Source organism: Carcharodon carcharias, chromosome 18 (assembly GCF_017639515.1).
Source record: "Carcharodon carcharias isolate sCarCar2 chromosome 18, sCarCar2.pri, whole genome shotgun sequence".
In the NCBI taxonomy this organism is placed as follows: domain Eukaryota; kingdom Metazoa; phylum Chordata; class Chondrichthyes; order Lamniformes; family Lamnidae; genus Carcharodon; species Carcharodon carcharias.
The window spans coordinates 93,007,007-93,031,159 of record NC_054484.1 but is presented as its reverse complement, the minus strand read 5'-3'; the positions used below and the strand labels follow the sequence as shown (position 1 = coordinate 93,031,159).

Here is a 24,153-nt window from a genome sequence, read left to right as displayed (position 1 = left end):
AGTTACAAATGCAATTTGTAATTTGTGTTTAAAATAAAAAAAAAGTCTCTCATCTACTTGTGGGGAAAAAAAGTGATGTCACCATTTTAGTTCCTCAGCTGTCAAAAGAAATGTTTATTAAATTGATATTTTGCCTTTTATATTGAAAGTTCAGCCTTCTGCGAAATCTGAGCAAATAGCCAATTTCAAATGGAGCTCTGTTGTAATGGTGGCAAACAACACTGCCCAGCACCATCTTGGTGCTTTATGTTAACAGCGAAAGATTGTACAGGAAATTAGATTATAGTTAACATAAATATACTTTGCTGTCGGCTCGACAAAAGAATCAGCGGCAAGACATGATCTGAATGGCAAGTCAGCTGGTGGCTGAAGAGTCCAGGATGTTTGCCAGTATTTCTGCATCTCCATTATGCCTCCTACAGAGCAGCCTTGGCATCCCAGCTGTGAATGAGTTTGCAGTTTAGCTTTTTTGTTGGGAATTGTCATTTCTTTTGTACTTTCAGATGAGAATTCCTTCCCTTTGTACACTTCATATGTGATTGGAATTTTTTAAAAAAAATACAAAATGTTGGAAATCGGTCAGTTGGAACTCATAGAAAAACACGACAGGTTAATGATTCATGTGGCGTACCCTTTATCAGAACTCTGATGATGAGTCCAATGCCTGAAACATTAACAAAAACAGAAAATGCTGTAAAAACTCAGCACGTCTAACAGCATCTGTGGAGAGAAAAACAGAGTTAAAGTTTCGAGTCCGTATGACTTTTCAGAGCTAAAGAGAAGTAAAAATGTGATGAAATTTATATTGTTTAAGGGGGGGTGGAGCAGTAGAAACTGGATAGAAGGCCATCATTAGGTGGGGGCTAAGGAGAGATTGACAAAGATGTCATGAACAAAAGGACAAAGGGGTTATTAATGGCAGTGGTACTGGCTAAAGGAGGTGCTGGTGGTGGCATTAAGCTAAGAAAGCAGAATGTGATAATAGCAGGACAAGGGTAAGCACTCTGGAAAGAACAACATGAACAAGTGACAGGTGGCCCTTGTGGGGGTTGGTATGGGGGGAGGGGATGGTGGTGGGGAAAAAAAGATCGAAAATAGGATAAAAGGTGGGGATAAAAGAATAAATAAAAATAAGTGGATAAAAAATAAAAATGAGTATAGAAGAAAGGGATAAAAAAAGGGTGAGGATGGAGGACAGAGTTCATGGCCTGAAGTTGTTGAACTCAGTGTTAAGTCCGGATGGCTGTAAAATACCTAATCGGAAGATGAGGTACTGTTCTTCCAGTTTGCGTTGGGCTTCACTGGAACGTTGCAGCAGGCCAAGGAAGGACATGCAGGCATGAGAGCAGGGTGGAGTGTTGAAATGGCAAGCGACAGGAAGGTCTGGGTCATGCTTGCAGACAGACTAAAGGTGTTCCACAAAGCGGTCATCCAGTCTGCGTTTGGTCTCTCCAATGTAGAGGAAACCGCATTGGGAGCAGCAAATGCAGTAGACTAAATTGAAGGAGGTGGAAGTGAAATGTTGCTTCACTTGAAAGGAGTGTTTGGGCCCTTAAATGGTGAGGATGTAAATGGGCAGCTGTTGCACCTTCTGCGGTTGCTTAGGAAGGTGCTGTGGGAAGGGGATGAGATGTTGGGGATGATGGAGGAGTGGACCAAGGTGTCCCGCTGGGAATGGTCCCGATGGAATGCCAACAGGTGGGGTGAAGGGAAGATGTATTTGGTGGTGGCATCATGCTGGAGTTGGCGGAAATGGCAAAGGATGATCCTTTGAGTGCAGAGGCTGGTGGGGTGAAAAGTGAGGACAAGGGGGACCCTATCATGGTTCTGGGAAGGAGAGGAAGATGTGAGGGCAGAAGCACAGGAGGAAGACATGGTAGAAGCACCGTTTTGGAAAGTAGCATCATCAGAACAGATACGATGGAGGCGAAGGAACTGAGAATGACATGAATGCCTGAAGCATTAACCTGTCCTTTTCTTTTCACAGATGCTGACAGATGTATTGCACATTTCCAGTGTCTGAAATTTGTTTTCTTTGTGTTTCTGTTGAGAGGTTAAGGTGAAGTGGGGTGGTAGGAGGATCATGTGCAGCATAAACATCAACAGTGGCCAATTGTTTCTGTGCTGTGATTTCTATGTGTAACCTAGCTTTTCCTCATTCGAAGCTACTTCAGTGTCTGATTCTTTTGTCCTCTGGTAAAACATTATTGGGTCGGGTGGTGTTCCTGCAAACCATTCTTTTTTTGTACTAAATTGTTTATATGTTCTGATTAATAATTAGTAGATTTACAATCTAGTTTTGTGTAGAAAACAATGGCACTGGCCTATTTACACAGTCCTGGGTTATTAATTCTCTCCTGCTCTTCTCTTAAAGACGTTGACATGCTTGGGGCAGAGTTCCTAGTGCCAGGAGCCTTTCATTACCAATGCCCCGACTCCCATTCCAAGCCTCTACCCCTGGACTATGAGCTTGGGTTGGCGGGGAGGGAAGACCATAGATGAGTCAGGTCCTGCCCTCTCACTTTAGTGCAAATGTGAACACACAATGGCAACCGTGCCAATTCCTTGGGAGCCACAGGGATACTCAGGTCAGCTGTGCACTGCAATACTGTTCAAGATCATTGAACTCCCAATGGGTTATCATTCAAAGATGGAATTCCCTGTTTTTTTTTTTTTTGTGTGGTTTCCCCGAGCCAATTACCAAATCAGCGGTATCTTTGGAGCTTCGAGTGTGGTGTGATTCAGCTCTCTGGCTGGAGGGACCATAGCAGTCCAGGCAATCTGTCAGGCCTCAGTGACCAAGGCCCAACACTGTTTTCAAATCTTCTCTGTTCATCTTTTATTGGGTGGAGTGTGTGTTGGAAAGAGAAACAGTCAGACCACTGAGTAAGGGTCTTGAGTTAATTCATGTTGTGAGGAGTCATTTTGGAAGGAGTTCTTTGCCAGGCTGACTGGATTAATTACGTACAGTTCTGTGGCTGTCAGCTTGCACAACCCCCTGTTGGGGGAACTGTCTGCCGAGTGTTGGATTTTGGCTGAAATGTGAAAGTGATGAAAGGTTGTGTTTGGCCTTGCAGAGTCTGACAAGGATGAGGGCCAAGCTGACGCTGAACAAGCAGAAATCACCGTTGTGCCAAAGCAGATAACATCAGGCCTGAGCTCACTGATGACCAATTACAGCAGCTCATCAGACAGTGAAAGCGACCGGGGGCCAGAGGGTAAATTTGAATAAATGGCATTTTATCTTCTCCTTTTGAGGAAAATTCCAGCTTTGGTTTTTTTTTTAAGATCTATCATCACATTAAATTAAATTGTAAGATTTAAGAGTAGATGCAACTGTGTAGATTTCAGTTTTTTTTAACAATTCTAACTCCATAATCACAGTGTCAGACTAGATTAGCACAGTTTTCTTTCACCTCTGACCTGACTCTCGATCCAGCACAGGCTGATGAAAACCTGATGGTTATATATGGAAGTTACTATTCTTACTACTGCCCAGAACTATGACTTTAATCCTTCTTTTCCTTTGATAAATCACAAGTTTCACGTGGGCATCTATTGGCTGATGACATTTTCCTCTGTGTGATTCAAATTTTGGCTTTTTGTGAGCTGTTAAACAGTGTCACATTGTTAGGATAAAGCCATATCTGCTGAGGTAGAATCGCTTGCAGTTGCCTCAGGTTATTTGATTCCTGTCTGAAATGGAGCTCCTCGTTGGATGGTTGTGGGGGTTTCACAGTACACACATCTTTGTGAACTGTGTAAAAACAGAGAAGACCTCACTGAAGGTCATTTGAGACCTGCTGGATAGAGAAATCTGGTACATTGAGTGCCAAAGTTGGTTTAACTAGAAACTGCATTGGATACTTGAATCTTTCTGGGTTCCTGAATACTGTGATTGTCAAGCTATGGTCCTTGTTACTCTCAGCTTCTCAGTATTGTTAAGTTTTCATATTTACTCAATCTAAGTTGACAGTAAAATTGATACTTTTCTTCACACCATTAAATGATGCAACACTAGAACTTGGAGCATAATATTTGCAATATTTCTGTTAGAAATCCCCATCCAGACTGTTGCCAAAGCTGTGGAAGAAAACAGTGTGTTACTGGGATCTGTCCCAAGAAGTTCAAATGAACAGGAAATTAAAGGATGTGCAAGCAGCATTATGGACTCAGAATCACATAACCAGTTCAGTCCCAGGGGTAGAAGAAGAGGCAGACGCAGAGGTCATGACAGACAAGAAAGGAGAACTTTTGAACAGTTATTAAAACGTCGGCCAACCCTGCTTGAAATGGTGAGAGCCTTTCTCTGTGTATATATACAGCACTGCTTTGTGATATGTCATGGTTATGTTTAAAATAAACCTTGTATGTTTTCATTTCATAAAAGTGGTCAAAGCAACCCACTGGATGAAAAAATTAAGAGATCATATAAACCGAGTATAAAAGTGCTGTAAAAGTACTGTAACGTAATTCAGTCTGTTGCAGAACTTTTTTCATTCCCCTTTTCTCTCTCCCTCTGATATTGCTGACACTTCTCCCCACCCCCAACCCAGAGACCACTTGGGCAATCTCTGTACTGCTGCCTCTCCTGAGGTCGGTAGCTAGGTACAGACTGGGGTCGAAGTTCTTGACCTGTTATCGCTGTACCACCCATTGAGCTGTTGTTTTATTTCTAACTTTAAACAACAATAAGGAATTCCCTTTGTGTCAGCTGTTTAAGGATGGCCAGTAAGCTGGAAAGAGCATTGGTTGCAAGAGGCCCAATGATGGAGTGCAAGAGATGTCCAGTCTGAACACTCCAATTGAGGGCAAGTTAAACTATTTGCTGCTACGCTGGTGTTATTGCTGATTGGAGCAGTTGTTGCTCCTGGTAATGAAATGTGTGTTCAGATACATGTACAAATCTACTCTCCTAAAACTCTACCATCTTTAGCCATCGCCCAGTGACTTTACCCCTAGCTGTGGAGAGCTTGGGAGATTGTTTCTTCCTTGAGGCTTGTATTCAAAAATGAAAACAGGTGAACTTGGACCATGTCTGAGTGAAATATTGAATTGGAGAGGGGAGATTAATTGGGTGCAACTCTAGGAACATTTTTTTAATACAAACATGCGTAATGTTAGGTAGGACAATTAGGGCTAATATTGAACAGAAAACATTTCATTCTGAAACCTCCAAAACAAGATTCCTTATGGATGGTACAATGCGTTAAAACATGGTTCATCTAATTGATTGGGTTTGCATCCACCTGAGAGTGACAGATGAGTGTCATGTTCCCAAGTCAAATGAGCTTTGGCAATCTCAACTCAGTGGGTATAAGTGTACAGTACAAATCTGCCTATATTAAGGGGCAGTTACCTACAACTTAACAGCTTACTCAGTCAGCAGCAGGGATAGCTAACTGCAAAAAGTCACACCCATGCAATGGACCACCTGGCATTGATCTAGGCACTGGAAACGACAACGGCAACCTCAGTCCTGTCGACCCTGCAAAGTCCTCCTTACTAACATCTGGGAGCTAGTGCCAAAATTGGGAGAGCTGTCTCACAGACTAGTCAAGCAACAGCCTGACATAGTCATCCACACGGAGTTATAGCTTACAGTTAATGCCCCAGACACCCCCATCACCATCTCTGGGCATCCCTGTCGCACTGGCAGGACAGACCCAGCAGAGTTGGCAGCACAGTGATATTCAGTTGGGAGGGAGTTGCCCTGGGAGTCCTCAACATCAACTGTGGACCCCATGAAGTCTCATGGCATTGGGATCAAAGATGGGCAAGGAAACCGCCTGCTGATTGCCACATACTGCCCTCCCTCAGCTGATGAGTCAGTGCTCCTCCATGTTGAACACCACTTGGAGGAAACATAGAGGGTGGCAAGGACGCAGAATGTACTCTGGGTGACTTCAATGTCCATCACCAAGAGTGGCTATGTAGCACCACTACTGACCGAGCTGGCCGAGTCCTAAAGGACATAGCTGTTAGACTGGGTCTGCGGCAGGTGGTGAGGGAACCAACGAGACGGAAAATCATTCTTGACCTCATCCTCACCAACCTGCCTGCCGCAGGTGCATCTGTCCATGACAGTATCAATAGGCGTGACCACTACATAGTCATTGCAAAGTCCCATCTTCACATTGAGGATACCCTCTATCATGTCGTGTGGCACTACAACTGTGCTAAATGGGATAGATTTCAAACAGATCTAGCAACTCAAGACTGGACATCCATGAGGCGCTGTGGGCCATTAGCAGCAGAATTGTACTCGAACACAAGCTGTAACATCATGGCCTGGCATATCCCCCACTCTACCATTACCATCAAGCCAAGGGATCAACCCTGGTTCAATGAGTGCAGGAGGGCATGCCAGGAGCAGCACCAGGCAAACCTAAAAATTAGGTGTCAACCTGGTGAACCTATATATGAAGCTTGCGTGTCAAACTGCAGCAAGCAGCAAGCGATAGACAAGAGCTAAGCGATCTCACAACCAGTGGATGAGATCTAAGCTCTGCAGCCCTGCTGCATCCAGTTATGAATGGTGGTGGACAATTAAACAAGTCACTAGAGGAGGAGGCTCCACAAATATCCCCATCCTCAATGATGGGGGAGACCAGCACATCAGTGCAAAAGATAAGGCTGAAGCATTTGCTACAACCTTCAGCCAGAAATGCCGAGTGGATGATCCATCTTGGCTTCCTCTGGAGGTCCCCAGCATCACAGATGCCAGTCTTCAGCCAATTCGATTCACTCCACATGATATCAAGATACGGCTGAAGGCACTGGATACTGCCAAGGCTATGGGCCCTAGCAATATTCCACAATAGTACTGTAGACTTGTGCTCCAGAACTTGCCGCACTCCTAGCCAAGCTGTTCTTCTACAGCTACAACACTGGCATCTACCCGGCTTTGTGTAAAATTGCCCAGATACGTCCTGTACATAAAAAGCAGGACAAATCCAACCCGGTCAATTATCGCCCCATCAGTCCACTCTTGATCATCAGTAAAGTAATGGAAGGGATCATCAACAATGCTGTCAAGCAGCACTTGCTCAGCAATAACCCGCTCACTGACACTCAGTTTGGGTTCCATCAGGTCCACTCAGCTCCTGACCTCATTCCAGTTTTGGTTTAAACATGGGCAAAAGAGCTGAACTCCCGAGGCGAGGTGAGAGTGACTGCCTTTGAAAGCAAGGCCATGTTTGACTGAGTGTAGCATCAAGGAGCCCCAGCACAACTGGAATCAATGGGAATTGGAAAATTCTTCTCTTTTTGGAGTTGTACTTAGCACAAGAGAAGATGGTTGTGGTTGTCGGAGGTCATCCCAGCTCCAGGACCTCGTTGCAGGAGTTCCTCGGGGTAGTGTCCTAGGCCCAACCATCTTCAGCTGCTTCATCAATGACCTTCCTTCTGTCATATGGTCAGAAGTGGGGTTGTCCGCTGATGATTGCACAATGTTCACCATTCGTGATTCCTTAGATACTGAAGCAGTCCATGTCTAAATGCAGCAAGATCTGGACAATATCCAGGCTTGGGTTGACAAGTGGCAAGTAACATTCACAAGCACAAGTGCCAGGCAATGACCGTCTCCAACAAGAGAGAATCTAACCATCGCCCCTTAATGTTCAGTGGCATTACCATCACTGAAGCCCCCACTATCAACATCCCCAGGGTTACCATTGACCAGAAACTGAACTGGACTAGCCATATAAATACTCTAGCTACAGGAACAGGTCAGAGGCTAGGAATCCTGCAGCGAGTAACTCAGATCCTGACTCCCCAAAGCCTGTCCACTATCGACAAGGCACAAGTCAGGAATGTGATGGAAACTTCCCACTTTCCTGGATGAGTGCAGCTCCCACAACACTCAAGAAGCAAGACACCATCCAGAACAAAGCAGCCCACTTGATTGGCACCCTATCCACAAACATTCACTCCCTCCAGCACTGACGCACAGTAGCAGCAGTGTGTACCTTCTATAAGATGCACTGCAGGAATTCACCAAAACTCCTTAGACAGCACCTTCCAAACCCACGACCACTACCATCAGGAAGGACAAGAGCAGCATATAGATGGGAACACCACCACCTGGAAGTTCCTCTCCAAGTTACTCACCATCCTGACTTGGAAATATATCGCCGTTCCTTCACTGTCACTGGGTCGCAATCCTGGAACTCCTTTCCTAACAGCATAGCGGGTGTACCTACACCACATGGACTGCAGCGGTTCAAGAAGGCAGCTCACCACCACCTTCTCAAGGGAAATTAGTGATGGGCAATAAATGCTGGCCCAGCCAGTGTAACCTACACCCCATGAAGGAATTTTTAAAAAGTAGGCTTTAATGTATGCCGTGGGGGTAGAATCCTGCATTGCTTCATTGTGATTGATGATGGGTGTCCTCTTCTGCAATATTGACATCTTTCACAATAATCAGAGTCATGCTGAAATACCAAAATGGTTGGTGGGGGCAGGGAGCAAAATTTCACTCACACACACACACACACAGACACATACACATACATGTGTTAGAAAGCAGTTTCAGAGGGCTTTAGCAAATTGGAGATTTATCACTTCTCTATCTCTTTAGTATGTTTGATTTTTAAAATGGGGTCTTTTTGGTGAAGTAGTGCTATCATTCTTTGCAACCTTCTCTGTTTCTTGTGTTGCAGTTGCTGGCCCGAGACATACGACATGAAAGAAATGTAATCTTGCAGTGTGTTCGGTACATCATAGAAAACAAGTTTTTGGGCCTTGAACCAAATGGGGTGACAGTGAGCCCTGTCTCAAGAACGACTTCATGTGACGGGGCAGCACATGCACACACAACTGAAGAATGCAGCGAGGCTCATGGACCCGAAGTACATACACCTAAGCTCGAGGCTTATGGACCCGAAGTACATACACCTAAACATGTTGCTGAGAATCCTAAAGCTGAAGGGATTAGTGAAGACCCCATGATATCCCCAGCAAATACAAAATCAGCAGAGGGGCCTCAAGTAGCATTGGTTACATTGCCTGCTGTGGATGATGAAATCTGGGAGTTACCAGAAACAATGTGCGGAGAAAGATGATTGAGCAGAACATGCACGTTTTACATAGGGACGCAGAAGATTCCTGACAGAAGCAAGATGGATTTGTACAAAGAGATAAAAACAAAAAACTGCGGATGCTGGAAATCCAAAACAAAAACAGAATTACCTGGAAAAACTCAGCAGGTCTGGCAGCATTGGCGGAGAAGAAAAGAGTTGACGTTTCGAGTCCTCATGACCCTTCAACAGAACTGAAGGGTCATGAGGACTCGAAACGTCAACTCTTTCTCTGCCGATGCTGCCAGAACTGCTGAGTTTTTCCAGGTAATTCTGTTTTTGTTTTGGATTTGTACAAACCTGTGTAGACTTGCAGTGTTTCCTTTGATATTTTGAAGGAATGGAAGAGAATAGAATGCATTTACTTCTAATAAATAAAACTGGTTAAATTTTTCCTATGAACAGGTTTCAAATTGTTTATTTGCCAAGCTCTAAATACACACAGAATATTTAATATGGGTAAAGAGTTGGTGTTTGCAAATCATTAATGTTTTGAGTGGGTTCTCTCACTTTTACATTAATTGTTCATTTTGTGAAAGTGTGAAGTTCAGCATTTACTCTTTGACATCAAAATGATCTCGGTCCCCTCTATACCTGTGAACAGCTCCACAGAACGATGTTCTGAGTCAAAAAGCTAATGGAATAGCTGAGATCTGATGCCCCTCCACCACCACCCCCTTCTCCCCAGTGCCCAGGACACCCACCAGCCCCGAAAAGTGGTTAAGTCTATTAAGAGTTGTGAAATAGTTGGGGAAGCTCAGTTAGAATTACATCCCAGTGAAGATAAGGGTAGGAGCCCTTCACCCCACCCAAATGCATTCAGGGAGCTACTCAGTAGCCTTCAGTCCCTCCCATTCTCCTCACTCACCCCTACTTGTGATTTAAAATAATTTAAGAGAAAGTGTGAACACTGCCAGAATTGGTTCTAAGCATTAAACCCTTCTCTTTTACAGCTGAAATACATGCTTACCAATTGGTGCAAGACAAGTGTACAAGCTGTGTTTCCTTTTGGAAATACTAAGCAGGTCAGGCAGCATCAATGGAAAGAATCAAAACGTCTCACTGATGAAAGGTTATTGACCTGAAACGTTAGCTCTGTTTCTGTCTCTGCAGATGCTGCTAGAACTGCTGAGAATTTCTGTTTTTCTTTCAGATTTCGATCATCCACTGTATTTTGCAATCATTTCCCCTTGTCCGCCTTCTATGGACTGTCCTGATTTGGAGGTTTAGAGGTTAGGTGACCCAGCAGCTCATGTCATCCGATATTTCTAAATTAGAATTTGCAATTTTTTTTCCCTTCTTGAGTTAAAGCCTGTGACTTTCACAAATGTGCAGGAGCAGTGTTGATGTGAAACTGTAGGAAGGGGCGTAGCTATGCATAACATTGTGGGGAGTCCAGTGCCCACAACCAATCTATCCCAATTTGCTCTAATAATCTTGCTGCGCTTTCCAGCAGTTCAGGAATTGTTAAAGATACCACCTAAGCGCTTAGACTCTGGATGTAGAACTGAACTAAGCATTAGAAAAACTTGAGAGGGGAGCATGTGCGATTTTGGCTAAGAGACAGACACTAATCATTACCCGATATGACTACATGCTGACAGATACAGGGATGAGCAGGTAAAAAGCACAATCAGTTGTTGATTTCTGGATAGACAATGAAGTTTGAGTAGAAATGATTAGGATCAGTGTCCAATGTAGATTGGAGAGATCATGAGGAGCAGCTGTGAGATTTGAGTGGCGTATCTGTATTTTCCACTTAAATCATGTTTATGCATGAAAACAGGCTGGGGAGATGGTGGGGGGTTGGTGGAGTGGCCTTGCTCAATTTACAGTGACCTTATAGAAGAATTCCCAAGGAAATTTCTGGCGCATATTTTTACCATTGGGCTAGTTCCAGTGCTTAATATCACCTGCCTTAATATGTCCAGAATATTCTACCTTGGGACCCTGCTCTCAGAAGGTCTGTGACCAGTAATAGCTATGTGCAGTTCTTCAATAATATTCCAAATGCCAATTAAAATGCTGAAAGGTTCTCCTGTTTATTTAAAATTCAAACAACACATGCCTCTTGTGTGGAAATTATATGCATTGACAGCTCTTGTAAACTAAAGAAATGCATATTAATAGCCTAAAGGGACAAAACATTTGGTGCAATATTAACAGGAGGGATGGGGGGTTAGAGCGCAAAAGACCACACAGTGGGAAGATGACAAAATTCAAGGCCAGTAAGAGTGTTAATTGCCTTTTGCTTGTCTTTTTAAGACCCTGTTTTTGATTCAAATTTTGATTCAAGATTATGATTTAGATGTATATCACCATTCTTTCATTATTGGGTCAAAATCCTAGAATTACCTATCCGCCTTTTGAAAGTAATTTAGGTGAAGCTGATTTATGTAAGTGATGTTATAAAGTGTTACTCCATGCTTGTTACAGATAATTCTGTGTTTGTATTAGGCTGCAGAAACCAATTTGACTGTTTACAGTACACTCCTGAAGGTGATGGCTTCTTGTGTGTCAATTATATTACAGGAGAAAAGTACATCAGGTAGTCATCGTCTTATTTCATCTGTTTTTTCTGATCCCTTTACATTGGAGCATAAAAGCTCATCATGCTGAGTTTACTTTTCCTCTTGTTGTAAGGATACAAAAGTCCTAGTGACCCTGCTGCCAAGAACTGAATTCCTTGATGTGGCAGCTAGATTATTCTAATGATTTATTAGGTTTTGGTTAAATGTAGATTGTTATCAGAAACAGTTTGAGTAAACTTCTTTTGGGTCATTTCTTCCATGCTAAGAATGATTCTCTCCACCCTGCTTCCTCCCTTGTTATTATGTCTTGCTGAATGTTCAAGAACATCAGACTTTTCCTGCACTTGGTTCATCAGAGTAGAAAATTGCAAAGTTCTCCGAATTTATGTTCAAATATGTCTCTAGTACTGCCGACTACCCTCCAAATGCAGTCTGTTTCCGTTAATTTGAGCAAAGCTGAATCGCTGGTAATTGACAGGTAATTTCTTGTATAGCCAGAATTGGGGTGGGAGTTGGTGGGGTAGGAGGTATAGAAACATAATTATCATCCTGGTTACAGCACTCGCATATCAACCCCTTCACCACCTATGCACTGTGGCTGCAGATTGTGCTATCTATGGCAGCAATTCACCAAGGTTCCTTTGACAAAACCCTCCACCCTTGTGATCTCAAGAAACACAGGAACAACAGTGTCATGGGACCATCATCACCTCCATATTACTTTTCAAGTCACATGCCATTCTGACATACATGTATATCACCATTCTTTCATTATTGGTTCAAAATCCTAGAATTTCCTATCCACTGCTATTGTGGGAACACCACCATTACAGGACTGCAGTGCTTCAAGATGATAGTCCACTCCCACTACATCAATACAACTAGGGATTGGCAATAGATGAGGCTTTTCCGTGCCCATACCGAGAACAAAGAATAGTTATTTAAATCTCCAGGATTTAATGTTGAGGTTTCCTTGATCAAACCCATTTTTCCCGAGATAATCAAGAGGTGTTTTGACTGAGGTTCAGGGTGAATCTTATTTCCATGTGTCTGGGTGAATATCCTCCAAAGGAAGCTAGGGCACCATCACCTATGAACAGTTGTAAGACTTTCAAATGAAGCTGCAGCTTAGGTATATCGCAGCTGTGAGTTGAACTCTGCTCTGGACCTGACCCAAGTTGGATAGTTACCCAGGTAACCTGCAAGTTTTCTCCGATAGCCATTAGAGCAGATGATGGCCATTTATTAACAGTTCTAGCCAGAATAGATCAAGCTTAAAGTTCCCCATTTGATTTTATACAGCACGACTTGTGGGGGGCCCCAACATGTGCTTATTTGTGGCCCAAGCGCATCCAACTCTGCTATGTTACAATGCTAAGGTAGTGGTTTGTTTCTGTTTGTGCCAGTTGTCATTGAGCCTTGTGGCATTCATCCGAGACTGTTGAAAAAGTCAGGGAGCAGACTGAACCAACGTCTGATTATCTTACCTAAATATGCAAATTAGCATATGGTATGAGACTAGACAATAGTTAGTAGAGTACCTCTGTTCAGGAAGAGACAGCAGAATAAATTAGGCAACCAAATAACAAAAAACTTAATGTCGACAGAGAATACTGAATGATGGGGAGTGAGTGTATAATATGAAGCCGCCACTTCCATTGTTTAATTTTAGGACAATGGTTGAAAGTGTGTCAGAGGCAGAAATTAACATTTAATTTTTGTACTTAATGCTCAGCTGCACTAACCTGCATTGTGATACTGAATGGAATTTGCTTTTTGGTGTCTTGTTACATAGAATAGTGCTTGGTGCCAACACATTCCAGATGAGTGATAGTTTGAGGTGGCCATTCAAATCCCTGGGCCAAATCATTTCAGCCAGAAATTTCTGACACAACATTTTGGGACGTCTGCTTACATCCTAGTACTAGCCTAACAGTTGTGCTGACTTCCATGTATGTCGTGCTTATAGGTACAAGTAATCATGCATCATGAAATCTATCTTTTTCTTCCTTCATAAAGTTAATTGAGTAAATTAGTCTTAATAGCAAAGTCCTGATTCAATATCAGGAGACCAAGTTTGGATGCAGTATACTAATGATGCAGCTATTGATCTTAAATGGATAGCTGCAGTATTAATTCAAGTCATGCAGTCCCTTGTTTATACTCCATGGCTCCAGTTGCTCAACAATGGCATACACAGGGAAAATCTCAATATCTAGACAATGTGTGCAGGAGCATCTGCACTCTCCAAACATCTAGATGCGTTCCAAACATGTTTGAGGATCAGTGAGGGCTTTCAATAGACTCTCGAGCAGTTTTTGTTAAAAAACAAGGTTTGGCATTGTGTTGTTTATCCCATGTAGTGCCAAGCAACGTGCTTACTACTTCCACAGGGTCTTACAACACCTTTGATCCAGAGTCAGGTAGTTGCAGAGCAGAGATCACTTTGCAATGACCTTATAGGTACAGTGTAAATGCAGGCAAACTACATTAGAATTCAGCTTCACGATGCCAACTGTGTGCTCTCTCCAGTAATCCTGAATCAGATGAGGTTGTTTCAGTTGCTGGCACTCCACCATTCTTTAACTATTACATTTTTTCCCAGTTGTTTACCTGTCACAGTATGGCTAGATTTAGTACTGCAATCTCTATCAAACTGAACAAGTGCTGAATCCCTGGAGAGCCTTTTAACTGAATTCTCTCAGACTCTACCAGTCACTGACCAGCACTGTGAAGAATGAATATGCTTTATAGCCAATTTGTAACTGTCCTCCTGCACTCAGTGAGTCATCACAAGATTTCTGCAAGCTTAAGAGGTGCACCTTATTGGTCCAGATATAAAATTGCAGGTAAATTTCCATGTTTGCTAGAGCTTTAACAGCTGCATAAATTAGCAAGACCTAATGTGGTCTGACTTGTCTGGGGCAATTTAGATAAATATCAAGACAACACAATCACAGTCTGAACATGCTTATGAGATCAAATGGTGTGCAGGTATAAATATTTTGGGTGGAGCACTTGTCATTTTTATATCCAGTTTGTTTACATGCAGAATGAAATCATACCACTCAATAAAGGAGCTTGTGCTGTGTTTTTAGTCTCCATGAGTAATACTTCTGACTTAAACATGTCACAAAGCTCGGAGAAAAGATGTCAACCAGCATCGTGCTTCAACTGGTTTGCACCATTGGTGCAGTGCTTGGCTTATCACCCAGAGAAAGAACAACAGATTTATATTTATATAACTCCTTTCACAGCCTTAGGACATCTCAAAGTGCTTTACAGCTGGAGGTACTTTTTAAAATGTGATTTACTTCGAGCCATAAAACCTGGGCTGAAATTTACCTTCCCTTCAGCTTTTATTGCTTAATCCTGTTGCAGGAAAGAATAGCCACTCTCCTCATAATCAATACGTTTATTTAATATAGTTAACCTTCTCCTTTTTGGTACATTATGCTTGATATGAATCCTTGTTGCTTGTGTGATGCCCCAACAACACAGAAAATAGAAATGTGGAAGAGGAGCTTTAATTACACAAATGTAGATAGAACTGACCTTTTCTTTTAGTTATAACCTTCCTTGGAGGATATTCGTGCCTGTTTTGTTGCCCCTCTTAATAGTTTCCTATCCCAGGCCAAGAAGGATAGACAGCTTAGAATCAAAGAAACTTACACCACAGATGGTGGCCATTCAGCCCATCATGTCTGTGCTGGATCTTTGGAAGAGCCAACCAATCCTACTCTCCCTTTCCCTTTAGTTTTCCTTTTCAATTATATCTCTAATTCCCTTCTACTATTCTGCATATTATTCAATAGTTACCACTGAATCTGTTTCCACAACTCTTTCAGGTAGTCCATTCCAGAGCATCATAACTCTCTCTGTGTTAAAGAATGTTTCTTCATGTCGACTCTTGTTCATTTGCCAGTTATCTTAAATCTCTGTCCTCTGATCATTAGTATTCCCGGCAGTGGAATAATTTCTTCCCATCTACCATATCAAAGCCTTTCATAATTTTGAATACCTCTTTTAAATCTCCTATTAATCTTTGCTCCAAAGAAAACAATCCCAGCTTCTCTAGTTATTACACATTATTGAAGTTCCTCCTCCCTGATTCAATTCCAGTAAATTTTCTCTAACCCCTAAACAGCGTTTTATAAAAGTTCAGCAGAGCTGCCTTGCGTTTGTAATCCATTCCTCTGTTTATAAAGCTCAGGATCCCCTATGTATTATAAATAGAGGCAGAGAATACAAAAGCAAGGAAGCTTGCTCCAAGATCATGCCTTGGTATGGTGATTGGCTCATTGCCCAAAGAAATAAATAATTGCATTGCACCTTTCATTAATATAGGAAGCACTAAAACACTTTACACTTCAAAAAGTATTAGTTTAGTAGTAGTCAATATTGTAAAGTAGGGACCATGACATCTGCATTTATGTACGGCCTTTAACATAGTAAAACATCTCGAGGCATTTCACAAGAGCGTTGTGAATTGGGGGGGTGGGTGGTGGGGTGGGTGGTGGGGGTGGGGGGGGTGGGTGGTGGGGGTGGGGGTGGTGGGGGGGGTGTGGTGGGGGTGGGGTGGGGGGGTGGTGGGGGGTGGGGGGGGGGGGGGTGGTGGGGGGGGGCGGTGCGGTGGTGGTGAAACCTCTCCACTGGTTAGAGTCATATCTAACACATGGAAGATGGTTGTGGTTGTTTTAGGTCAATCATCTCAGTCCCAGGACATCACTGCAGGAGTTCCTCAGGATATTGTCCTAGGCCCAACCATCTTCAGCTGCTTCATCAATGACCTTCCTTCCATCATAAGGTCAGAAGTGGGGATGTTGGTGATGATTGCACAATGTTCAGAACCATTCACGACTCCTCAGATGCTGAAGCAGTCTATGTCCAAATGCAGCAAGACCTGGACAATATCCAGGCTTGGGCTGACAAGTGGCAAGTAACATTCATGCCTCACAAGTGCCAGGCAATGACCATCTCCAACAAGAGGGAATCTAACCATCACCCCATGACATTCAATGGCATTACCATTGCTGAATTCCCCCACTATCAACAGCCTGGGGGGTTACCATTGACCAGAAAATGAACTGGACCAGCCATATAAATACTGTGGCTACAAGAGTAGGTCAGAGGCTAGGAATCCTGCGGCAAGTAGCTCACCCCCTGACTCCTGAAAGTCTGCAACATCTACAAGGCACAAGTCAGGAGTGTACTGGAAAATTCCCCACTTGCCTGGTTGAGTGCAGCTCCAACAACTCAAGAAGTTTGACACCATCCGGGGCAAAGCAGCCCGCTTGATTGGCACCCCATCCACAAGCATTCACTCCCTCCACCACTGTTGCACAGTGGCAGCAGTGTGTATCATCTACAAGATGCACTGCAAGAACCAGGGCTTCTTAGACAGCAGCTTCTAAACCCACGACCACTACCACCTAGAAAGACACATGGGAACACCAACACCTGGAAGTTCCCCTCCAAGCCACTCACCATCCTGACGTGGAAATATATTACCGTTCCTTCACTGCCTCAGGGTCAAAATCCTGGAACTCCCTTCCTAAAAGCACTGTGGGTTTACCTACACCACAAAAACTGCAGCAGTTTAAGAAGGCGATTCACCACCACCTTCTAAAGGGCAGTTAGGGATGGGTAATAAATGCTGGCCTAGCCAGTGACGCCCATATTCCGTAAGTGAACATAAAAACACAGTTAATGATAGTGGGGTGACGGAAAATAGGAATGCACAAAAGCCAGAATTGGAGGAATGTGGAGTTCTCAGAGTTGTGGGGCTGGAGGTGGTTGCAGAGATAGTGAGAGGTGAAGCCATGAAAAGGTATAAAAGCAAGGAAGAGAATTGAACTGGGCAGGGCATCAATGTAGGTTCATGAGCATAGGAATAATGGGTAAATAGGATTTGGTTTGAGTTAGAATATGGGCAGCAAAGTTAATGGAGGGTGGAAATAGGGGCTGACTGGGAGAGGTACAGTCTGGAGGTAACAAATATATGGATAAAGGTTTCAGAAAGAGATAAGCTGAGCCAGGGACTGAAATGAATTATATTATGGAGGTGTGAGTAGGCAATCTCTGTAATGATCTGATATGGAGTTGAAAGCTGAATTCAGATTGAAGTAAGGTGTTGAGGTTGTGAACAATTTGGCTCAGCTTGAGACGTTGGCCTGGGAGGGGTACAGAGTTGGTAGCTAGGGAATGGAGTTTGTAGTGAGGGCCGAAGGCAATGGTTTCAATCTGCCCAAAATGTAATTGGAGGAAATATCTGCTCATTCAGTACTGGGATGTTGAACAACCAGCTTGACAAATCAGATGTAGTGGAGGGGTCAAGGGTGAGGTTGGGTTGGGTGTCATCAACATTGATGTGGAACCCAACCTGTTTTTGGATGTCACAGAGTGACAATGTGTAATTGGAAAATATTAGGTCGTCATGGATGGATTCTTGGGGACTCCAGAGGTTACACTGCAGGAAGAGAAACCATTGCAAGAGATTCTCTGGCTATGACTGGATAGATTAGAATGGAAGACGTCAGTTTTATACAGCAAGGTCCCACGTATAGCAGAGTGGTAATGACCACTTTGAGAACCTGTTTTAGTTATGTTGGTTGGGAGATTATTGATCAGGACACCAAGGAGAACTCCACTGTTTTCCTTTGAATAGAGCTGTGGAATCTATTGCATCAATCTGAGGGTCAGATGTGGTGTTGATTTGACATCTCACGTGAAAGACAGTATTTCCAATAGTGCAACACTCCCCTCAGTACTACATTTGAATGTCAGTCTAGATTTTGTGCTCAAGTCTCTGGAGTGGGACATGTGCTCAAGTCTCTGGAGTGGGACATGTGCTCAAGTCTCTGGAGTGGAATCCATGACCTTCTGACTGTACCAAGGCTGACACCTGGAGCTGTGGAAATTGACTGAGTCAAGACTCCCCATCTTAATTTACCTACACCCTCTGTTTTGGATCTCTGCTCGAGCCTGGTTGAACCAAAGTCCTTGGATTCCATGCTTCCGTGCTACTGCTCTTTTCGCTGAACATTACAGATAGTACTTAAAGGCAGAATCTAGAAGCAGAAGGATTCTGTCTGTTTCCTTTGTATTTATTTTAAATAATGCTATAAGGTGCTGTACAATTCAAGTAGGCATTCTTGCCAAACCACAATAGAAGATTTTCTTACATGGTTTTTCAACGGCAGCTTTGTTATTAACTGCAACTGTTGTTTAATAATACCACAGTTCTAATGTTTTGCACATGGATTTTTTAATTTCTGTGCTTTTGCAATCCTTTCCTGCTGTACTCTTGCAAGATGGACCCTGGTTGGAAACCATGTTTAAGATGTTAATAAGTTAAAGGCAGTGTGTGTGTTCCTAGACCACATGAAGAGGAGATAAAGACCAATGAAATACTGAATGCTGTAGATAAATGCATTCCTGATTCAAGCCAACAATTCCAGTAATCTAATGGTTATCTCTTTTATTTGAGGGAGTTTAAGTTCTGTGGTTTTAAAACTATGGATGTAATTTTAATATGATTGTTCAAAGGTATATTCTGTGTTATTAATTGGATAAAGATCACTAAGTCCTGACTTGGAACTGTATCACCATTCCTTCACAGTCACTGGGACAAAATCTTGGAACTCCCTTCTGACCAGCACCATGGGTGTACTGACGCCACATGAATTGCAGTGGTTCTAGAAGGCGGCTCACTACCACCTTCTTAAGGGCAGTAGGGATGGGCAATAAATGCTGGCCTAGACAGTGACACCCACATCCCGTGAAAGAATTAAAAATATGTTCAGTGGAACAATAAGATTCAGAGTATTCACCTTCCCTCCATCAGCAGGTCAGAAATGGGGATGTTTGCTAATGATTGTGCAATGTTCACCATTCAGAACTCCTCGACTCCTCAGATACTGAAGCAGTGTGTGTCCATATGCAGCAAGACCTAGACAACATTCAGGCTTGGAATGATAAGTTGCAAGTAACATTCGCACTAGACAAGTGCCAGGCAATGACCATCTCCAACAAGAGGGAATCTAACCATCTCCCCTTGACATTCAATGGCATTACCATTGCTGAATCCCCCACAATCAACATCTGGGGAGTTACCATTGACCAGAAACTGAACTGGACTAGCCATATAAATTCTGTGGCTACAAGAGCAGATCAGAGGCTGGGAATTCTGCAGAGAGTAACTCACCTCCTGACTCCCCAAAGCCTGCCCACCATCCACAAGGCACAAATCAGATGTGTAATGTAATACACTCCGCTTGCCTGGGTGAGTGCAGCTCCAACAGCACCCAAGAAACTCAACACTATCGAGGACAAAGCAGCCCACTTGATTGGAACCCCAACCACCACCTTCAACATTCACTGCCTCCACCAGCAGTGTGTACCAGCTACAAGATACACTGCATCAACTCACCAAAGCTCCTTAGACAGACCTCTGCCACCTAAGAAGGACAAAGGCAGCAGATGCATGGGAATACCACCACCTGCAATTTCCCCTCCAAGCCACTCACTATCCTGACTTGGAAATATTTTGCCGTTCCTTCACTGTGGCTGGGTCAAAATTCTGGAACTCCCTAACAGCACTGTGGGTGTATCTACACCACATGGACTACAGCAGTTCAAGAAGGTGGCTCACCACCACCTTGTCAAGGGCAACTATGGATGGACAACAAATGCTGGCCTATTCAGTGATGCCCACGTGCTGTGAAAATTTTAAAAAAAATGCTCAGTGAAACATTGGGATTTACAGCATTCTCATTGGAGGTAAAGAAAGGTTTATACAATCAGAATCAGAATCAAAAGGTGGCAGCTTATAGTAAACCAGTTGTATATATTTACTGTGTCATGGACTGAAGGGGGGTTAATTTAAATAACCCAATTTCTCCTCTCACTACCCGTCCATAAACAGAAAGGCGTTTTTGATTTTTGATTCTACACACTCAAAACGCGACAAAAGGGTTTTGCAATGTCCACCCCTTTTTGCACACATCCAAAAAGATAAGGGAAAGAAAGGGGTACAGGGCAAGAACATGATAAAAAAAATAAGAGTTATGGGTTCATGTGAGCTTAGAATCCGGAATCAAAAGTCCAGTGGTATACGTCTTAAAGGGTTAGCAGGCTGAAACAGTTGCAAGGTGATCTGACTTTCCAGAAGCGAGGACTTCCACGATGGGAGAAGGCACGTAGAGATGAATTAATCTTGAAAGCACAGATACAGAAGTTCCAGTGTTCCAGTAGTTCACAGTGTAGATGAGGGCCAGACATTTCACCTGGACAGATCTCTTTCTGTTGCTACCTGTGAGATGATAAAATGGTAGATTGCCTGGGGTCAGTTCCACACAGCAATATTCCAGGTTCCAGCAGCTTAGGGGAGATCATGTGACATACCTCCCACTTCTCCTGGGTCTTGGTCAAAGGATGTATTTTCCCAGGTCTGGGATCTTGAGACGTTTCATAGAGGAGTCAGGGTCCCTTTTGTCCTTTGCAGACATACTGTCTCCAGTGACTAGAAATCTTCTTTTGAAATGTGAAGAGGCTTTGTACAGTTCCGGGGTGGGGTGGGGGTACATTAGTGCCTTTTTAGAGATAACGAGTCTCTGCATTTTGTCTGAATGTTAGAAATTCCTCTGTTACAAGTCATTGCTAGTCAGGGTAAAGCCTTGTCCATTTAAAAAATACAAATAATAATTTTATACAATAGCTATGTTGACATAGATATATATAGATATTTTCATTCCTGTCTTCTGGCTGGCAGCTATATATTGAGAGCTTGACTACTAAGTAAACATGATAGTCCAGAATTTACTGCAGATGGCACCTGTTAGCCCATTTAATTTCCATGGGATATTTCACTGCAAGATGATGCACGTGGGAGATGGAAATGGCACAGCACCCTCTACAAGGCATTGGCGATCTGTGTTAACAGGGAAAACAACAGTATCTCCTTAATCAAGCAATCAGATTGAAAATTGTGAATTGTACAATGCAGGGTGAAGTAAAGAGAAGGAAAGAAAGATTGGATTAAGAGAGAGGGAAAAGAAAAGAAAAAAGTTTATATTTTTAAAATCTCAAACAACAATTAAAAGCTAAAGAACCGAGACCCTTCACTTGTAATAGTCAATTTTCAATGCCAGCGAGGATGTTTGGCAGGAATTAAGACTTTGCAGTGTGCTACAGATCACTCAGGGAATTAAGAGTTGCTATGGCAACATGCACCTTTACATGCATGTTGTAGTCTGGAGCTAAGGATAGTGATGATAGAGGCTCCAACTTTCTTTCCAACCTCTCCCACTTTTTCCCTCTGCCATTTGCATGTGTTGAAATGATTTTCAGGTTGGTAACCTGTTTGGCTATTACCTCCTGGGGTGAGGCTCAGAGGCAGGGACACTATCCATTGTATCATAAGGCCTTCTTCATTTAAGACTTAACACGCGATTATGAAGTATACTTACACAGAAATGGGAAAGCCCTAACTTTGTGGCAAATTTAGTTTCTATTTACCAAGCAATTACAGATTGTTCAATGCATTTGAATGGTGAGTCAGACAGTGAGATGTGAAGCTAACGACTGAGCAGCACATCTCAGACATCAACATTCAGATTTTTGTGTCTAACTGTGGGTCTGCTGTTGCTTGAATTTGCTGTGCAATTTCATGTCAATAGCAGTGAGCACTGTTAACCTTGCAATTATTTTGACAGTAAATTCAGACCCAATATATGATAAGCAACAAAACAACTGTATGTTCACAAAATGATGGATTCCCAAGTTGTCCTCATCAATGAGATGTAAAAGGGAATTGCTGACATGGTATTTGAAATACATTTAGAGAATGAGGAAGATGATAGCATTGTTAGTAAGATGATTTTTTTCTTCCATTATTCTGCCTCTAAACACCAAAGAGTTATGCCCAATAATCTTTTACATTCACCTGAGTGGGAAGAGTGGGCGGGGCCTTTGTTTGCAAAATCGTATCCAGTTTTGACCCCTTCACTTGGCAGGAAATACAGCCGCTTTGGAAAAAGTCCAAATGAGGACTACAAGGATGATGCATTCATAATGAGATTCCACTGAGCAATTGTTAACAAACTGAATCCATTATGGCCTTGAAAGATAAGGATTCTAGTCACTGGAGTTGGTATGTCTGCAAAGGACAAAAGACAACCAGAAGTTCAGCCATCTGTCAAAGCTTTGAAACAGCCAAATGGATGGCTGAGCTAAACTTCAAGGGGAAAAAAATCTAAAGGAGCATTTCACATGACCATCTCTGCATTTCAGAGTTGTATGATGTAGAATAGCCTTTATCCAGTGGAGAATGTATTCTAAAGCATCTGAAGACTTTTCCACTTTCACAATGTGTTCAATTGCTTGACAGCTTGCCAGATGTCAGAAGTGACAACCTGGCAATCACATTATTTAATGGTCACTTTCCTTTTCAAAACAAAGCCCTGTCAACACCCACTATGTTAAAATCATATATAAATTATGATTCAGAATTTCATGATGACAAGTGAAGTTGGCAACACCATATGAACTTGCCTTTCAAATGTTTCCCCACTCTAAACTATGATGAGACATCATGTTGCCTTCCAAATCAACCTGACTCCTTCGAAATTGCGGAAGTTTGGAAATGGCCACTTCTGCAAGGGTTCCAGCAACATCAGGACAGCAGCGTATGGGCTTCTGTCTTGCCCCCTTATTCTACGCTGATGAAAATTGTTGCCACTGCGAATGGGGTGGGAATCCTGGATTTGGGTCCCTCTCACCATTTTTAAAGCTCGACTGACGCACTTCTGCCCTGGGTGGGATGAGAAAATCCAGCCCCTTCTAACCACTTATGATGCTGGAATAAAAGGCACCACCAAAAGTCTATGTGTATCAGTGCATGATACAACCCAACCAATGAGGAGAAAAATATTGAAGAGACTGTTGTTGCCTCACTTCCTGATGCCTAGGAAATAGAGATAGTTTAAGCAAGTTATATTGGTATTTGTGGGTGTTCAGAATGAGTTTTAGCTGTAATGTTTAAGTTTGATTTGTATTTCTGTATCTGTGTGTTAAGAAAGGTCAAATTGAGTTTTAGTTTCACTTTAAAAGGTGCCTGCATTTCTGATGAGAGTTTTACAATTGTTGCAGCTAAGTTAAACAAACAAAAGTAGAGAAACTGGGCTGTTTCCCAGCAACAGGGGTCCAGAGAGGCATGTCCCTCTCACAGACACACACAGAAAAACTAAAGAAACAGCAGTTTTGAGTTCAATTGAAGACAGGACTCTAGAGAGACTGGGCACTGTGATAGGGAACTGCAGAGTGAGAGCAAATTTCCCAAAAGAGCTAAAAGATCCCAAGGCTAAAGGAGTGTGACAGAAACAGGGGAAATTCCCAAGCAGATCGTCTAGTCAAAGGAAGAACAGGAACATGGAAAAGAGTCTTGTTAAGTGAAGTTAAGAATGAGGGGCAGAGAGAAAGGCTCCAAGCTTCAGATGTAAAGAGACAAAAGCTGCAGAGAGCAGATTTAAGGCAAGAAC

General features: G+C 42.8%; 1 protein-coding gene across 1 annotated transcript in view; it reads left to right on the top strand.

Moving 5' to 3' along the window:
- nufip1 (nuclear FMR1 interacting protein 1) overlaps positions 1-9,194 on the top strand; it is a 32,747-nt gene extending 23,553 nt beyond the window's left edge. The window contains exons 8-10 of the mRNA XM_041210676.1: positions 3,078-3,218; positions 4,057-4,295; positions 8,667-9,194. Coding sequence (XP_041066610.1) covers positions 3,078-3,218; positions 4,057-4,295; positions 8,667-9,068 — 782 coding nt within the window. The 3' untranslated portion in view covers positions 9,069-9,194. The remainder of the gene's footprint in view (positions 1-3,077; positions 3,219-4,056; positions 4,296-8,666) is intronic.
- Positions 9,195-24,153: the final 14,959 nt, after the last annotated feature.